Source organism: Narcine bancroftii, chromosome 6 (assembly GCF_036971445.1).
Source record: "Narcine bancroftii isolate sNarBan1 chromosome 6, sNarBan1.hap1, whole genome shotgun sequence".
NCBI classification, from domain to species: Eukaryota; Metazoa; Chordata; class Chondrichthyes; order Torpediniformes; family Narcinidae; genus Narcine; species Narcine bancroftii.
In genome coordinates this window covers 54,210,934-54,229,809 of record NC_091474.1, presented here as the reverse complement: position 1 = coordinate 54,229,809, position 18,876 = coordinate 54,210,934, and the positions used below count along the sequence as shown (strand labels likewise).

General features: G+C 45.2%; 1 protein-coding gene across 1 annotated transcript in view; it reads right to left on the bottom strand.

Annotated features, from left to right (window-relative positions):
* c1qbp (complement component 1, q subcomponent binding protein) overlaps positions 1-18,876 on the bottom strand; it is a 35,716-nt gene that overhangs the window by 8,944 nt on the left and 7,896 nt on the right. Inside the window, exons 3-4 of the mRNA XM_069885020.1 lie at positions 5,719-5,803; positions 3,533-3,628 (exon numbers count right to left, since the gene is read on the bottom strand). Coding sequence (XP_069741121.1) covers positions 3,533-3,628; positions 5,719-5,803 — 181 coding nt within the window. The remainder of the gene's footprint in view (positions 1-3,532; positions 3,629-5,718; positions 5,804-18,876) is intronic.

The following is an 18,876-nucleotide window of genomic DNA, read 5'->3' as shown; positions in this document are numbered from 1 at the left end:
CTGTCCGTGTCAGTGACAGGAATCTTCAAGTAGCCAACCAATTCCATTCTACATTCCCTCCCTTGTCTGACCATGGCCTCGTGTACTCTCCTGCGAAGACCATCCGTGAATTGGAGGAACACCTGATTTTTCCATCTGGGCACTCTCCAGCTGGATGGCATCAATGTTGACTTCTGTTTGCCTCTGTTCTCTCTTCCCTCTCCATTCAGAGCCATCCCTCCTCCCCCTGCTTGCTGGTGTGCACTCTCTCCATATCCATCCTGCCTTTGGGAGTGTGCTCTTCTCCCTGTCCCTCTCCCCCACCCCCCTCCCCCATTTTGTTCATGGGGGTGGGGGGGGGGGTACCTGTCCACATTTTTCTTTACAGGTAGTCCCAGACTTCCAACCTATGTGACATATGACCTAATTTTTAAAAATATATTTTTATATGTATATAATATTGAAAAAGATAAAAATTATGAGATTTCTGTTGTATTTGACTGTAACAGGGATACAGGGCATGAAGAGCCAAAATGCATGTACTTACTTGTTAGTGTTCCAGGGTCCCGGGGCTGGGTGCAGTCATCTTGATTCCTTTGCAAATGCACAAGTTTTTTTGTAGGCATACTGGAGTTCAGTTGGCGAATGGGAGGTGGGTTTGTGTACTGGAGTTTGGTTGGCGCATGGGAGGTGGGTTTGTGTTTTGGAGTTCGGTTGGCGCATGCGTGAGAGTCAAGGATGCGATTTCAATATTGTCAGGGCGCTCAACTCTCGCGCATGCGCCGACCAAGCTTCAATACGCAATCCCACCGAAGGCTTGCACATGAGCCAACCAAGGACTGAGCACAGGAATCAAGATGACCATGGCCAACCCCAGAATGCTGACGAATAAGTATGGACCAGAATGAAGAAAAATTCGCCAAGGCTGATCGACAAATTCAGGTTGTTATATGATGGAAAAAAAGATTTTATTAAGTTTGCTTTAAGACTTTGGTACTCCACACACGTGAGCATAAATGCAAAGCATCCGTTCTAAGATGCTACCAATTCTTCGGTCCCCATTATGGTTGTTAGCCAGGAATTAATCTGTACCTTGATGAAGGGCTCAAGCCCAAAATGTCGATTATGTATTTTTACCTTTGCTATACAAAGTACACGGTTTAGCCAGCTGAGTTTCTAGAACATTGGGTTTTCACTTCAATCGCAGTGTCTGCAGACTTTCATATTTCACTTCTGAATACTGAACATATATTGTTTGTCATTATGTGTGTAGTGTAGATTGTGGAGAGTCAAGTAACCTCTTACTGGAACCTGGTTAGAATGTGGATTGCAGAGGGTTATGTGATCTCTCTGGCTGAAAACAAGCCAGAAGCATCTTACCTGCCAATCAAGGTCAAGCCCCACCAATGTTTAGAACACCTGGTCATTGACCCCTTGAATTTCATTGATACCTGGGCCAGTGATGGCACAATAAATCCCACCACTTGTGGAGCATCTTCCTCTTTTAGACAAACCCGAGCTCTGCTCCAGGTTGGAAAATGTGGGCAATGCTAGAGGTAAGGTGTGCACAGACAAAGGGTTGGGAGATCTAGTATTGTGTGTAGAAATCACCGTCTCTAGTTAAAAGCCATGCCTGCACTGTATCAAGGGGTGGCAGGTATCGTAATTTTCATGTGACTAAATATATCTGTGTGTCTTTTATTCCTGTTCTGATTTCCCTACACATGAATAAACATCACTGTTTAACCACCCAGCATTCTGACTCGCTGCTCTTGGAACCCTTCAAACTTGTTTTCTCACACACACAAGAGTCTGGTTGTGCATCTGAATGTTTTTGCACCGAGGATCAGAAAACACCATTTCAATAGGTTGTGCAATCAGATGGCAGACTTGACAGTACACTCACAGTCTGACAGACACAGGCTAGTGCAGCAACTTCAGTGCAACTGTTGTGGCGGCCAAGACATTGATTATATTTAAAATAGAGGTTGATAGGTTCCGGATTGGAAGAAGCAAAGGTTTTGAAGTGAAAGTGGAAGAATGGCATTGAGAGGATAAATATATTAGCCATGATTTGAATAACAGAGCAGGCTCGGTGGGCCAAATAGCCCAAATCCTGCAGTCACACTCACAGGACTGCTGCATTGCTCGACTCTTGAGTAGTGTCTGAGCCCATTTGGAATTACACCAGTCATCATCTGGAAGAAGTCTGTGACATGCTGATATGGGAATACCTGATGTCTGCAGGTGAAATGCCAGAGGTTCCAAGTGGAATTACCACTCTCTTGAGAAAGGTCCAACTAGTCCTAGCAGTAATTCTAAATGGATATTCTGAGTGGAGACAAGAGGAGAGAGAGCCATTGATTGTTGAGTTAACTGTGAACTGCTAGAGAAACTCAGGTCAGGCAGTTAACGTTTCAGATTGGGATAGCAAATTGACCATTTTAACCCATGGACACTGACCTGTTGAGTTCTTCGAGCAATTCATTGTTTGCTCAAGATTCCCAGCATCTGCAATCTTTGTGGTTCTCTATTCCTACTTCTTTCTTTGGCTTGGCTTCGCGGACAAAGATTTATGGAGGGGTATGTCCACGTTTGCTGCAGGCTCGTTGGTGACTGACAAGTCCGATGCGGGACAGGCAGGCACAACTGTAAGGGAAAATTGGTTGGTTGGGGTTGGGTTTTTCCTCCTTTGTCTTTTGTCAGTGAGGTGGGCTCTGCAGTCTTCTTCAAAGCAGGTTGCAGCCCGCCGAACTGTGAGGCGCCAAGATGCACGGTTGGAGGTGATATCAGCCCACTGGCAGTGGTCAATGTGGTAGGCACCAAGAGATTTCTTTAAGCAGTCCTTGTACCTCTTCTTTGGTGCACCTCTGTCTCGGTGGCCAGTGAAGAGCTCACCATATAACACGACCTTGGGAAGGCGATGGTCCTCCATTCTGGAGACGTGACCCACCCAGCACAGTTGGATCTTCAGCAGCGTGGATTCGATGCTTGCGGATTCTGCCAGCTCGAGTACTTCGATGTTGGTGATGAAGTCATTCCAATGAATGCTGAGGATGGAGTGGAGACAGCACTGATGGAAGTGTTCTAGGAGCCGTAAGTAATGCCGGTAGAGGACCCATGATTCAGAGCTGAACAGGAGCGTGGGTATGACAATGGCTCTGTACACGCTGATCTTTGTGTTTCTTCAGATGATCGTTTTTCCAGACTCTTGTGTTGTCTTCCAAAGGTGCTATTTGCCTTGGCAAGTCTGTTGTCTATCTCTTTCCTACTTCACTGAATAGCTAATACACACCACTGTTTCTTTCATGTGGATCTCGCAATCACTTCTAGGGCCTCCTCATCCACACCTCTCTGCGATATCACCTGTGAAACCTGCTCCTTGCTGACCAAAGAGACAACCAATGGTGGAGATAATGTTGGAAGCACTTCCAGTGCTACCAAACTATCCACTGAATGAAGCCTATTAGTTTACAAGCAGCCTATTGTAATTAAGTTCTGCAATGTTGCAGAGAGTATGTTAAGCTTGTATCAGCCTTGTACAAATGCCTACCTCATCTTCAGGATAGTGGCAGTCAAACACCAGGCTTTGGTTATTCGACAACTTGGTCACTTCAACAACAAAATTTGGGGTTGAGATAATTTCAGGCTGGAAAGAAATTCAGTAATGCGTTAGATCACTTTTCCCAAAGATTTTAATTTACAAGCATGACACTAGACACAGCTGCATAAATTGTCACCCACCCAGATTCCAAACACTACAGATGAGAGGTTTGTGCAGACTAACAGATAGATCTCTGTTAACTTCACAACAGATCTGTGGTCATGTTCCTTCTTAGGTGAGACTATCCCGATAACCTGTTCTTTTACTGATTATTCACAACACGCTGCATGCAATGAGCACTGAATGACAATGATTCCTTCATAGCCAAAGGAGAGCTGATGTGGTGTATGTGAATTTTCAAAAGCATTTGACAGTGTGCTGCACAACACCAGTAAGGTTAGTTCATATAGGAGAATTGGTGAGCAAAAACAAAAGTTGCACTCATTGGGTTCCTCAGGATTATAAAGCTTCAGCTTTTATAATCTATTGACTTAATGGGACTGTGCACATTGTATCTGATTGTGCAGATGATCCAAAGACATTGTGTGAGGGGTAATGAACAGCAGTTTGGTGTAGAAAAGCAACAGCTGCAGAATCTGGAATCTTGGCCAAGGATTTGCTGGAAGAACTTCACAGATAGAAATGGTCATGGTTTTGGGCTGGGGCCCTTCATAAAAGCCAGAGGAAATGGGGTATATAAAGAAACTGAGAAAGGGGGCCCAGAGGCAATAAGACAGAAGGTGGGAGAGGCAGAGAAACAGCACAGCACATTGTCAGGAAGGCAAATGGAAAGTTATTTTACCGGAAGGGAGAAGAGCACAAAACTAAATCTTCATGCGAACAATAATACAGGGTTTAGCAAATCTATATCTGGGTTATTGCAGAAACCTTTGGTCCCTTCAGAAAAGAGAAAAGGCCAAGCAAAAAGGCCTCAGGTTTAAATAAATGATTGGAGAAGCACAAAAGATTGAGGGTGTTTCATGAATCAAAGCCGTGAGGATAATTTTACTTTACAGCCATTGTGTCTTCCCTGTGAAGCACAAAGATTGAGGAATTTCTTTCAGGTTTTAAATAACGTGGGTGAAGATGCAGTGTTATGTTCAAAGCTGAGTTAAAAAGTTCTGAGCTACACCAGAATCTAGTTATTAAAAGGGGACAAGTTTGCAGATTACTTGAACCATGGTCTTTTGAACAGCAGCCTTGAATGTCATCAAACTCCTATCTGTTAATTCAAAACTTCACAGCCAATAAGTAACCAACAATTAACCACTTTAACCTTTAAATGTCAATCCACAACCCCTCCGCCACCATTTTGACAACTTTTGATTCTCTGCCGCCAAATCAATTTTGAATGTTGAGGAACAATACCTTGCATTCCAAATGGGTGGGCTAGAGCCCAATGGTACGAACATGGAATTTTCCAATTTCACATAACCATTTAACGCCCTTTTCATTCTAATCCACCTCTGGTCCTCCCATTTTTGTTCCCTTTCCCATCCTCCTCTCCAAGTCCACCATCTTCATTCCCTCCGGGTTCCATTCCCCCACCTATGCACACATTTCATCCACTACTTCTGCTCCCACATCCAATGCTGTCTGACTTTTACTTCTTCCCTAACATTATCAACCTCCTCAATATCAGGTTCCAACACTAATAGCCATAGAGTTCTTGCTCAACATCCTTCAGCAGTCATCGCCACCTCCCTCTCCCCTCATCCACCTGCCTCTGCTTCTCTAAAACACCACTTCACCTGTCCCACGACTGGCTCCCTTCTCAGTCTATCCATCACCTCCTCCCCATATCTCTCCCTTCCCCTCTAAACCATCTTCCCTCTCCACTCTCAGTTCTGATGCAGGATCTTAACCTTAAACATCTACATTTCATTTCATACCCGACACCCCTTCTCTCAGAAGTTACTCATCCTGTTGAATTACTCCAGCGGGACTCTCCCTTCAATTTTGAAATGCTGCTTAGCCCTTAACACAATTTTAAAAACTTTCATTGACAAAAAGGAAATGCACCAAAACCCACCTGCCAGATTCCCAACTGATCATTACACCGCGTTCCACGTTCTAAAATTAGTGTTCCTGCACCACCAACTCCCATATCTTTTAGATTAAGATTAGAGCCTCACCTCATTCTCAGTACCCTTCTCTCCTTGTGGTGGCTCTTCCATTGTCGGTGGAACACTGTTGTTAATATTAAAACTGACAGTGACCCTACAAGACAAAAAGAATTGTGAATGTAGTTGAGTCCTCCCTGCCCTCCATAACAAGCAGCCAACATACAAAAGGATTTAATCCCACCCCAGCCACACCTGTTCGCATCAGAATGGGGCTTCAGGATTGTGAAATCACGCACCTGCAGATGGATGAAGCAAGTTTCCTTCCTGCTCCTGAATGAGCATCGCACTAGCAAAACATTGCCTAGTGTGTTGGAACTGATCTCTCATTATAATATTTGATTCTGCAGTAGTTGTGTGTGGATAGACTTGTGGAATAAAACTTTTCACTGTACTTCAACTTACATGTCAATAAACAAACTTGAAGCTCATTACTCCCAAAGAGTAAATAGACAACATACATAACAGTGATGTGCAGCAGGAACATGCTCTGCTTAGACTATTCTTTCTTTGGCTTGGCTTCGCGGACGAAGATTTATGGAGGGGGTAAAAAAGTCCACGTCAGCTGCAGGCTCGTTTGTGGCTGACCAGTCCGATGCGGGACAGGCAGACACGATTGCAGCGGTTGCAAGGGAAAATTGGTTGGTTGGGGTTGGGTGTTGGGTTTTTCCTCCTTTGCCTTTTGTCAGTGAGGTGGGCTCTGCGGTCTTCTTCAAAGGAGGCTGCTGCCCGCCAAACTGTGAGGCGCCAAGATGCACGGTTTGAGGCGTTATCAGCCCACTGGCGGTGGTCAATGTGGCAGGCACCAAGAGATTTCTTTAGGCAGTCCTTGTACCTTTTCTTTGGTGCACCTCTGTCACGGTGGCCAGTGGAGAGCTCGCCATATAATACGATCTTGGGAAGGCGATGGTCCTCCATTCTGGAGACGTGACCCATCCAGCGCAGCTGGATCTTCAGCAGCGTGGACTCGATGCTGTCGACCTCTGCCATCTCGAGTACCTCGACGTTAGGGGTGTGAGCGCTCCAATGGATGTTGAGGATGGAGCGGAGACAACGCTGGTGGAAGCGTTCTAGGAGCCGTAGGTGGTGCCGGTAGAGGACCCATGATTCGGAGCCGAACAGGAGTGTGGGTATGACAACGGCTCTGTATACGCTTATCTTTGTGAGGTTTTTCAGTTGGTTGTTTTTCCAGACTCTTTTGTGTAGTCTTCCAAAGGCGCTATTTGCCTTGGCGAGTCTGTTGTCTATCTCATTGTCGATCCTTGCATCTGATGAAATGGTGCAGTCGAGATAGGTAAACTGGTTGACCGTTTTGAGTTTTGTGTGCCCGATGGAGATGTGGGGGGGCTGGTAGTCATGGTGGGGAGCTGGCTGATGGAGGACCTCAGTTTTCTTCAGGCTGACTTCCAGGCCAAACATTTTGGCAGTTTCCGCAAAGCAGGACGTCAAGCGCTGAAGAGCTGGCTCTGAATGGGCAACTAAAGCGGCATCATCTGCAAAGAGTAGTTCACGGACAAGTTTCTCTTGTGTCTTGGTGTGAGCTTGCAGGCGCCTCAGATTGAAGAGACTGCCATCCGTGCGGTACCGGATGTAAACAGCGTCTTCATTGTTGGGGTCTTTCATGGCTTGGTTTAGCATCATGCTGAAGAAGATTGAAAAGAGGGTTGGTGCGAGAACACAGCCTTGCTTCACGCCATTGTTAATGGAGAAGGGTTCAGAGAGCTCATTGCTGTATCTGACCCGACCTTGTTGGTTTTCGTGCAGTTGGATAATCATGTTGAGGAACTTTGGGGGACATCCGATGCGCTCTAGTATTTGCCAAAGCCCTTTCCTGCTCACGGTGTCGAAGGCTTTGGTGAGGTCAACAAAGGTGATGTAGAGTCCTTTGTTTTGTTCTCTACACTTTTCTTGGAGCTGTCTGAGGGCAAAGACCATGTCAGTGGTTCCTCTGTTAGCGCGAAAGCCGCACTGTGATTCTGGGAGAATATTCTCAGCGACACTAGGTATTATTCTATTTAGTAGAATCCTAGCGAAGATTTTGCCTGCAATGGAGAGCAACGTGATTCCCCTGTAGTTTGAGCAGTCTGATTTCTCGCCTTTGTTTTTGTACAGGGTGATGATGGTGGCATCACGAAGATCCTGAGGCAGTTTACCTTGGTCCCAACAAAGCTTGAAAAACTCATGCAGTTTGGCATGCAGAGTTTTGCCGCCAGCCTTCCAGACTTCTGGGGGGATTCCATCCATACCTGCTGCTTTGCCACTTTTCAGTTGTTCGATTGCCTTATATGTCTCATCCAGGGTGGGAACCTCATCCAGCTCTAGCCTTAGGGGCTGTTGAGGGAGCTGGAGCAGGGCGGAATCTTGGACTGAGCGGTTGGTACTGAAAAGAGATTGGAAGTGTTCTGACCATCGGTTGAGGATGGAGATCTTGTCGCTGAGGAGGACTTTGCCGTCTGAGCTGCGCAGCGGGCTTTGGACTTGGGGTGAGGGGCCGTACACAGCCTTTAGAGCCTCGTAGAAACCCCTGAAGTCGCCAATGTCCGCGCTGAGCTGTGTTCGTTTGGCGAGGCTAGTCCACCACTCATTTTGGATCTCCCGGAGTTTGCGCTGAAGATGGCTGCATGCGCGACGGAAGGCTTGTTTCTTCTCTTCACTTCAAGCCAAAGCCCAGGAACAATAAAGCCCCCAGAAAGAGGTTCAATGTTGGAAAACTGCAGTCAGACGAAGCGAGAGGAAACTTCCAGGCAAACCTCAAAGCAAAGCTCGACGTTGCAACCCGCCTCACGGACCCGTCCCCTGAAACCCTCTGGGATCAGTTGAAGACTACCATACTGCAATCCACTGAAGAGGTACTGGGCTTCTCCTCCAGGAAAAACAAGGACTGGTTTGACGAAAACAGCCAGGAAATCCAGGAGCTGCTGGCAAAGAAGCGAGCTGCCCACCAGGCTCACCTTACAAAGCCGTCCTGTCCAGAGAAGAAACAAGCCTTAGACTATTATTGCTGATATTAATTGAACTATCTGGATGTTGTATGATTTTCATGTTCAGGATTAAGGCAAGTATGAAAACGATACAAATGCTGACTCTACCTTCACAGCCTAAAATTCAATTTTGTGATTGTAAAACTAATGTAATACTCAGTAAGATGCTGGAAATTTTACATTTTAAGAATTTCTGTCCAAACTCTATAGTCAGAAATTTACAGTAAGTTAGACATAGGAGCAGGAGTAGGTCATTCTACCCTTCGAGCCTGCTCCGCCATTCAACGAGATCATGGCTGATCTTAAAGTTCAGTACCCCGTCCCTGCCTTCTCTCCGTAACCTTCAATACCCTTATACTGAAGAAATATATCTAATTCCCTCTTAAATATATTTAATAAACCTGCCTCCACAGCCCCCTGTGGCAATGAATTCCACAGATTCACCACCCTCTGGGTAAAGAAATTCCTCCTCATCTCGGTCCTAAATGGTTTGCCTATTATCCTCAAACTATGGCCCCGGGTTCTGGATTTTCCCATCATTGGAAACATCCCATCTGCATCCATTCTGTCCAGTCCTGCCAGAATTTTATGTCTCTATGAGATCCCCTCTCAATCTTCTAAACTCCAGCGAGTACAATCCCAATTTGTGCAATCTTTCCTCATAAATCATTCCTGCCATTCCAAGTATCAGCCTGGTGAATCGCCTCTGCACTCCCTCCATCGCAAGAACATCCTTCCTTAGATAAGGTGACCAAAACTGCACACAATACTCCAGGTATGGTCTCACCAAGGCCCTGTGCAGCTGCAGTAAGGTATCCTTGTTCCTATACTCAAACCCTCTTGATATGAAGGCCAACATACCATTTGCCTTTTTAACCGCCTGCTGTACTTGCATGCTCACCTTCAGTGCACAAGAACCCCTAGGTCTCTCTGCACTTCCCCATCTCTTAATCTATTGCCATTCAAATAGTAATCTGCCCTCCGGTTTGTATTACCAAAGTGGATAACCTCACATTTATCCACATTGTAGTGCATTTGCCATGTATTGCCCAGTCCCTCAATATATCCAAATCACACTGGAGCTTCCTGACCCCCTCTTCCGTGCACACAACCCCTCCTAGCTTAGTGTCATCTGCAAATTTGGAGATATTGCAACCAATCCCCTCGACCAGATCATTAATGTAAATTGTGAACAGCTGGGGTCCCAGTACAGATCCCTGTGGCACCCCACTGGTCACCGCCTGCAACTCAGAAAACGAGCCATTTATCCCAACTCTCTGTCTTCTACCTGCCAGCCAGTTCTCAATCCACATCAATACTTTGCCCCCAATCCCATGAGCCTTGATTTTGGAAGCCAGTTGTTTATGCGGGACCTTATCGAAGGCCTTTTGGAAATACAGGTACACCACACCCACTGGCTCTCCCCCATCTATTTTACCTGTCACCATCTCAAAGAATTCTAATAGATTTGTCAAGCATGATTTACCTTTCGTAAATCCACGTTAACTCCATCCGATCCCTTCTCTGCTAGTCATATGCTCCGCTATTACATCCTTAATAATGGATTCCATCATTTTGCCCACTACTGATGTAAGGCTCACCGGCCGATAATTCCCCGCTTTTTCTCTACCCCCCTTTTTAAATAGTGGGGTAACATTAGCTACCCTCCAATCCATGGGTACTGATCCTGAGTCTATTGAGTTCTGGAAAATAATTCTTAAAGCATCTGCTATCTGAATGGCCACTTCCTTGAGTACCCTAGGATGTAGATTATCAGGCCCTTAGGATTTATCTGCCTTCAATTCCATCAATGTCCCCAAGACCATGTCCTTAGAGATACTGATTTCTTTCAGTTCCTCCCTTGCATTAGTCTCTATGTTTCCCAACATCCTTGGGAAGTTATTTGTATCCTCTCTTGTAAAAACAGAACTAAAGAAAGAATTTAATTTTATTCCCCATTATATATTCCCCTGATTCCGACTGCAAGGGAACTACTCTGGATTTCACCAATCTTTTCCTCTTGACATACTTATAAAAGCTTTTGCAGTCGGTTTTTATATTTGCCGCAAGCTTACTTTCGTAATTTATTTTTGCTCTCTTGATTAATCCCTTTGTCCTCCTTTGGTGCATCTTGAACTGCTCCCAGTCTTCGGTTGTGGTACTTTTTTTGGCCAATTGATATGCTCTCTCTTTGGACCTAATGCTGTTATCCAAGGTTGAGTCACCTTTTTTGGTTTATTTTTATGCCAAACCGGCAATTTCCACAGCTAATTCATCTACCTTGTTCCAAATGCTTCTTGCATTTAGATATAAATCCTTCAGATTTGCTTTTTTCACCCTCCTCGCTCTGATTTTTTACTTTCGCTTGCTAACCTAACTTTTCCTGTTTTATCTTTTCTGTCCTTTGCCCTATCATACAGGTTCCCACCCCCCTGCCAAATTAGTTTAAACCGCACCCGACGGCTGTACCAAACCTAGCTGCCAATATATTGACCCCTTTTGGGTTGAGGTGTAACCTATCCTTCTTGTAGAGGTCATGCCTTCCCCAAAAGAGATCCCAATGATCCAAAAAGCTAAAACCCTGTCCTTTACACCAATCCCTCAGCCACACATTCATTTTTCTTAACCTTCCATTTTTGTCCTCAGTTGCACTTGGCACGGGTAGCAAACCAGAGATCACCACCCTGACTGTCCTATTTCTTAGTTTCTGTCCTAGCTCTCTGTAATCCTTTTTCAGTACTTTCTCCTTTTTATCTATGTCATTGGTACCCACATGTACCAAGACATCAGGCTGTTCGCCTTCCCCTTTTAGAATACCCTTGACCCGATTTGAGATATCCCGCACCCTTGCACCAGGGAGGCAGCACACCATGCGGGCATACCTATCTGGCTCACAGAATCTCTTGTCTGTATTTCTGACAATGGACCACTCAGTTGATTTTGCGAGAGAAAATACCATTTGCATAACAGTTAATGAAATGCTATTACAGCGTCAGAGACTGGGGTTCAAATCCAGCACTCTATGTACATTCTCCCATGTGTTGCCTCCAGGCACTCTGGTTTAAAACATAGTGGTGTTGTAGGTCAATTGGAAGTAATTGGGCAGCACAGGCTCGTGGACCAGGAGGGCCTATTACCATGCTGTGTCTATATTAAAATTTTTAAAAGATCAAAAGAGATTAAGGGTGGTGCAGAGGAGAATGTCTGGTTATCCCATTCATTCTTTTAAATTAAGTCACCGACCGTGCCAGCTTCTGTTGAAACACCTCTGCGCAGAATGCTGACATTCCATCAAGGATTTGTCTTCTGCCATTTACCCAGCTACCATCTATTCTATTTCTATCACACAACATTCCTTGTACCACATGGCCTTGATTAGATTGCTCACAACCCTTGCTCATCATAAGAGCCCAAAGCTCCCCAACTACACGGTTCCTGAAACAATGTCCAGGTAATAATTGGGAGCATTGTGCTCAGTTCTGATCACCTAATTACAGGAAGCATGCTTTTGAGAGGCTGCAGAGATTTACCAGGATGTTGCATGGATTGGAGAGCATGTTACACAAAATATCTTTTTCCTGTGTTATAACATAAACGTAACAATTTACAGCACGGAAACAGGCCATTAGGCCCTTCTAGTCTGCACTGAACCAAACACCCCTCTCTAGTCCCACCTCCCTGCACAATGCCCATAACCCTCCATCTTCTTCTCATCCATATACCTGTCCAACCTTTTCTTAAATAATACAATTGACTCCGCCGCCACTATTTCTCCTGGAAGCTCATTCCACACGTCTACCACTCTGTGAGTAAAGAAGTTCCCCCTCATGTTACCTCTAAACCTCTGCCCCTTAATTCTTAACTCATGTCCTCTTGTTTTAATCTTTCCTCCTCTTAACGGAAATAGTCTATCCACATCCACTTTGTCTATCCCTTTCATAATCTTAAATACTTCTATCAAATCCCCTCTCAACCTTCTACGCTCCAAAGAATAAAGACCTAATCTGTCCAATCTCTCCCTATACTCTAGATGCTTAAACCCAGGTAACATTCTGGTAAACCTTCTCTGCACTCTCTCCACTCTGTTTATATCCTTCCTATAATTAGGCGACCAGAACTGCACACAGAACTCCAAATTAGGCCGCACCAACGTCTTATACAGTCTCAACATCACCTCCCAACTCTTACATTCCATGCAATGATTGATAAAGGCCAGCATACTAAAAGCCTTCTTCACCACCCTATTCACGTGAGTTTCTACCTTCAGGGAACGATGTACCGTTACTCCTAAATCTTTCTGCTTTTCTGTATTCATCAATGCTCTCCCATTTACCACGTATGTCCTGTTCTGATTCTTCTTACCAAAATGAAGCACCTCACACTTATCAGCATTAAATTCCATCTGCCATTTTTCAGCCCACTTTTCTAAGCAGCCCAAATCCCTCTGCAATCCTTGAAAACCTTCTTCATTATCCACTATTCCACCTATCTTAGTATCGTCTGCATATTTACTAATCCAATTTACCACCCCATCATCCAGATCATTAATGTATATAACGAACCCCAAAACCCAACAGCAATAGATATTCACCACAACAAATGGTTACTTAAACAAGTTTTTTTAAATTTATCTTTAATCGTGAAAACAGAATCAAACTTTAACATCTCTATTTTTAATTTACTTAACTTAATCCCCTTCTAATTTTAAGCACACATATATGTAATGTGTGTGTAAATTTAGAAAAGTACTTTAGTTCACAGTCCAATCTCACTTCTCATTCTTCCAAGTTCACTGGATGCAGGCAATTCTTATACCATGCACAGAATTTAACATTTACAAAGTTCACCAAGCTTTGCTGCTTGAAAGGTAAATGGTCACCACTCAGGAAGGTTCTTGTAGGTTTTGTAGAGAGAGATGTCTTGTTCCAGGATTTCCATAACTGAGGCACTACCATTAGTCACATCAATGTCTTGCTGATGAAACTTGCACCACCCTTTCTTTCAAGTTACCACAGAGTTCCTTTGTTTCATTTATTCCAAGAGAAATACTCAACAGTCAGTACTTTCAGCCATCTGCCACTCTGAAGCTTCTGTTTCAGTTCCAACAGCATCTGCTTGACACGCAGTTCCAGCAAGCTTCTCTGTGTCTCTCTCACACTGACTGAGACCACTTGATTGACCCTTCTTTCTCAGACTCACACAGGTGACCAGAATACCCTGATGTAAAGCCGCATATTCTACCCAAACGTGGCTGTCGGGAGGCCACCTGAAATAACCTGATGTGGCCCCGCGAAGCACCTGAATGCAGCTGCCAGATTTGCTGATGACAATCAGCCGGCGACCCAAATCCCCGCGCCTGACTGAACCGACGTCCCGCTGTCTGACAGGAGCTGGAGTGCGCTCTGAGGTGCCTCTCCTGCAGCTGTCCCTTTTTGTATCCGCTTCCGCAGGAGCATTCTTGGCGGGGAATGCACCTGAAAGCAGCTTCGGACTCCCAGTCAAAAGTTGCCAGCTTGCTTGCAAAACAACATTACGTTTTCCAGCAAACAATAGCAGTCAGTCTTCTGGTTCATCTGCTGTTTTTAGGTTAAAAAAAAACCATCAGTGACCTTTCTGTGCACTCTTATCAAAAGCCTTGCAAAACGGTATTATGAGACACTATGTCTCTTGCTGTTGCTTTAAAGACACTAGTCCATTCTTCAGTTCAATTAACTTGTGTCCATAAGTCTCCATAAGTATTCTTCACAGTTTCTGTAAAGTCACTCATATGAATTCTCCAGTACTTCAAATAAGATCTGCTTTAGAGTGTGTATGTAACTCACTCCAACCTTTCCTAATTTATCTCCCAAAAATATTTCTATATATTCTGTCACACCTGGGGTAACAATAGCAAATACCAGAGTACCTCTGTTTAAGATGAGAGGAGGAAAGTCAAAGGCAAGTTTTTTTTTTATTCAAAGTCTTGGGTGCCTGGAATGCATTGCCAAGCGTGGTGGAAGCTGGTGCAATTTGAGCATTCAAAAGACATCTGGACAGGCAAGAAAAAGAGGGTTTATGGGTACAAAGTAGGGTACAATTAGACTGATGTAGAGTAGGTTTACATGGGTCAGCACAATATCATGGGCTGAAGGGCCTGTACTGTGCTGTAATGTTCAATGCAATTTTCTACACCCATCTCAAGCTGCACATGCATTGGTTCATATCAGCTCCCATATTTTCAGCTACAATAAGCCTTCCCTGTCATAATTCAAGTTTCACAACATGTGATTTTTAAATCAATTTAATTAACACTTTTTGTATCACATTAAAATTAACCCATTTGCAACAGGGAGAATAAACTATTTTCCTATGATATTACACTGGAGAACATTCTGCACATTAATTCTATGCACATTTCTTTTAAATACAAACACTGTTCTCCTTTACCCTGCACCAATTCCTGTTCATCACAATTGTGAATTTTACCAAATGTTGCAAAGTTCTGATTAGGGATAGTCAACATGGCTTTGTGTGTGGTAGGCCAAGTTTAACCAGAGTTTTTCAGCGAGGTTACCAGGAAGGTTGACAAAGGAAAGGCTGTGGATGTTGTCTACATGGACTTTAGTACGGCATTTGACAAGGTCCCACATGGGAAGTTAGTCAGTAAGGTTCAGACGCTAGGTATTCATGGTAAAGAAGTGAAGTCAATTTAACAATGGCTGGACAGGATAAAGAGTACTGGAAGAAGATTGCTTCTCAGATCGGAGGCTGAAGACTAATTATGTGCCTTCGGGATCGGTACTGGGACCATTGTTGTTTGTCATCTATATTAATGATCTGGATGATAATGTGGGAAACTGCATTAGCAAGTTTGCAGACAACATGAAGATTGGAGGGGTTGTGGACAGCAAAGAAGGTTTTTAAAGCTTGCAGAGGGATCTGGACCAGATGGAAAAATGGACTGAAAAAATGGCAGATGGAATTTAATGCAGACAAGTGTGAGGTGTTGCATTTTGGATGGACAAACCAAGAAAGGACATGGTAAATGGTAGGGCACTGAGGAGTGCGGTAGAACAGAGGGTTTTGGGAATACAGAAACAATTCCCTGAAAGTGGCGTCACATGTCAATAGGGTTGTAAATGAGAGCTTTTGGCATATTGACCACAGGAGTTGGGATGTTATGGTAAAGTTGTACAAGATATTGGTGAGGCCAAATTTGGAGTTTTGGTCACCTAACTATAGGAAAGATATCAATAAGATAGAAAGAATGCAGAGAGATTTAATGGGATGTTGCCCAGACTTCAGGAACTGAGTTATAGGGAAAAGTTAAACAGATTAGGACTTTATTCCCTGGGGGAATAATGAGGGGGAGATTTGATAGAGGTATTTAAAATTATGGGGTAGACAGTAAATGCAGATAGGCTTTTTCCACTGAGGGTAGGTGAGATACAAACCCGAGGACATGGGTTAAGAGTGAAAGGGGAAAAGTTTAGGGGGAACTTCTTTACACAGTGAGTGCCACCACTGTGTGGAACGAGCTGCCAGTTTGAAGTGGTGAATGCAGGCTCAACTTTAACATTTAAGAATTTGGACAGATACATGTATGGAGGGCTACAGACTGGGTGCAGGTCAGTGGAACTAAGTAAAAAATGGTTTGGCACAGACTGTTAGCAAAATTCCAAAGAATTATCCAACATAGACAGCAATAACAAAAATCAGCTATACTCAAAGAACAGCAGTTCTATTCCAGAACTGCTCTGCCAACATCTCTAAAACATTGTTTGCTTCACATAGCTCTTTGAATAAATTGTGGTTTCCAAAATCCTTCACTTGCTTTGAAACGCTGTCCCTGAAGCCTCACATTCTACCAAACCAATTCATTAATGATAAAAAATATCCTCTATGCCAACTAATGACCAATTTTCAAAGGTTCAAAGAGTTCCTTTTTTGTCACATACTACATTAACAATGTAATGTACATGATTACTTCATTTTCTGTCCACTGTAAGGCAAATCACACACATTACAGGGCACCCCTGACAATAGGAGAAAGGGAAGGAAAAGCGAGCCTCTTTAGAACCCCCCCCCCCCATGAGAAGGAAAGCAGGGCTGCTGGAGACTGGCTCATGAGAACCAGGTATCAGGACTGGGACTTGAGAGGGTGTTTGAGGGCAAGAAGGGATTTTGAAGGGCCTCAGTTCTGTGGATTTGCCTCCAGTGCTCCCACAGCACATAGACATCAGTTCAAACCATCAGTAACACGAGTTCCAGATTCAAATCTTCAATATGATGAGGAAGTCTTTTGAGTCTGAAGCCCTTTGGGATCCCTTCTTACCCTCAAGCACCCTCTCAAATCCCAATACCTGGTGCCCATGAGCCAGTCTCCTGCAGCCTTGCTTATCCTCTTTTCTTAAATCTAATTATAGATGCCTTACAATCAATTGCACTACATACATTTCATTCACAATCATACATGGATTTTAAAAGTTTTAAGATATAAAAAGAAAAAAGTAGCCCCCCCCCACCCCCTGAATCCCTCAGAAACACTATGATAAAAAGACCCAAGCCCCCCCAAAAAAGGAAAAACAAAAAAAAAATGGAATAGATATTTTTTAAAAATTCAAGAAATATTACTTTGTAGCAACAGCGACAAAGAACACAAAACCAGATGGGTTGAGCTCAGTGAGCAGAACTGATTTGTATGCAGGCTACAGGGCTGGACTTATACTCCCAGCCCGGACCTGGCTGAGAACCGCGCTGGGGGACGCTGACGTCACCCGAGTGTCACGTGGTCCCCCACCAAGGGCTTCTGAGCCCTGTGCTGAGAAGTATGGGAAACCCCCGACGGCGCCATTTTGGCTGGCTGCCCCGTGGATTACAAGCGGGGCCGGTTCGCCTGCCTAGTGGTGTGCCACCACACAGCACCCCCCAGAACCAGCGTCAATGCCCTTTTTAGCTGGGCAGTTTCACTTCTTGGGCTGGGCCACTATCACTGGTTCAGTGGGGTTGAGGTGCGCTGCCTTCAGCCTGTTCACAGTAAACAGTTCCCGTCTGGCACTGACGTCCAGTGTGAACGTAGACACTGAACGCTGGACAACCTTGTAAGGTCTCTGCAGAGGTGCCGCAGGCGGGCCCCGCCAAATAAAAACGTACTCTGCTGAAAGCAGCTCGCTGGGGATGTGAGATGGCTGTGTGCAATGTCTGGGTGGCGGTGGAGGTGCAAAAGGAGTCCAAGGAGGCCCGGAGGTGGAGAAGCAGCTTGTGTGGCAACTGCTGGGGGTTGTGAGGCTCACCAGGAAGTGCTAGCAGTGCGTCGTAGACCAGCAGATCCTCCTTGGGCATGGAACGCATGCCCAGGAGCAACCAAGGCAGTTCATCCACAGAGTTGGGACCGGTGAGGCGGGCCATAAATGCCAACTTAAGGTGGCGTTGCAGACGCTCGACCAGCCCATTGACCTGCGGATGATAGGCCGTGGTGCAGTGTAGCTGGATCCCCAACCTGTTGGCAAGTTGTGCCCTGATCGCTGGTGAGGTGATTCAGAACGCCATCCGGGCGACGTCCAGCATTGGGATTGCCTCGGGCCAACGAGTGGTGCATTCCACCAACATGAACAGGTAACGGTTCCCCAGGAAACTGGTAAGGGCCCGACTATGTCCACGTGAATGTGGCTGAACCATTCCCGGACGTGCTCAAACTCTTGCACGGGTGCCCTGGTGTGCCTGTGTACCTTGGACATTTGACAATAAGTGCATGTTCTGGCCCAGCCCACGATCTGCTTCCACAGCCCATGCCAGATGAACCGTTCTGCCACCATCCGGACCGTAGATCTGATGGACGGGTGCGAACTGTCTTGGCTGTGATGGAAGACTTGCCTGCGCCACTGCCGGGGAACCACTGGCTGCAGGGTGCCCATGGAGACATCGCACAGGACGGTGCTTCCGCCGCTCAGTCGGGAGGTCTCGGAACCACAGGCCCTTGATGGCAGTCCAGATGGCTCATCTCGTCAGACTTCTGGTCCCGGGCAAGCTGGCCGAAGTCAAGGCCGGGAATCAGCGCACAGATGGCCAGTTGCGAGAGTGCATCGGCCACCATGTTGTCCTTCCCCACCTTATGCTGAATGTCGGTGGTAAACTCTGACAAAGGAGAGGTGACGCTGCTGGTGGGCTGACCAGGGGTCCTTTGCCATCGTGAGTGGCTGGGTGAGTGGTT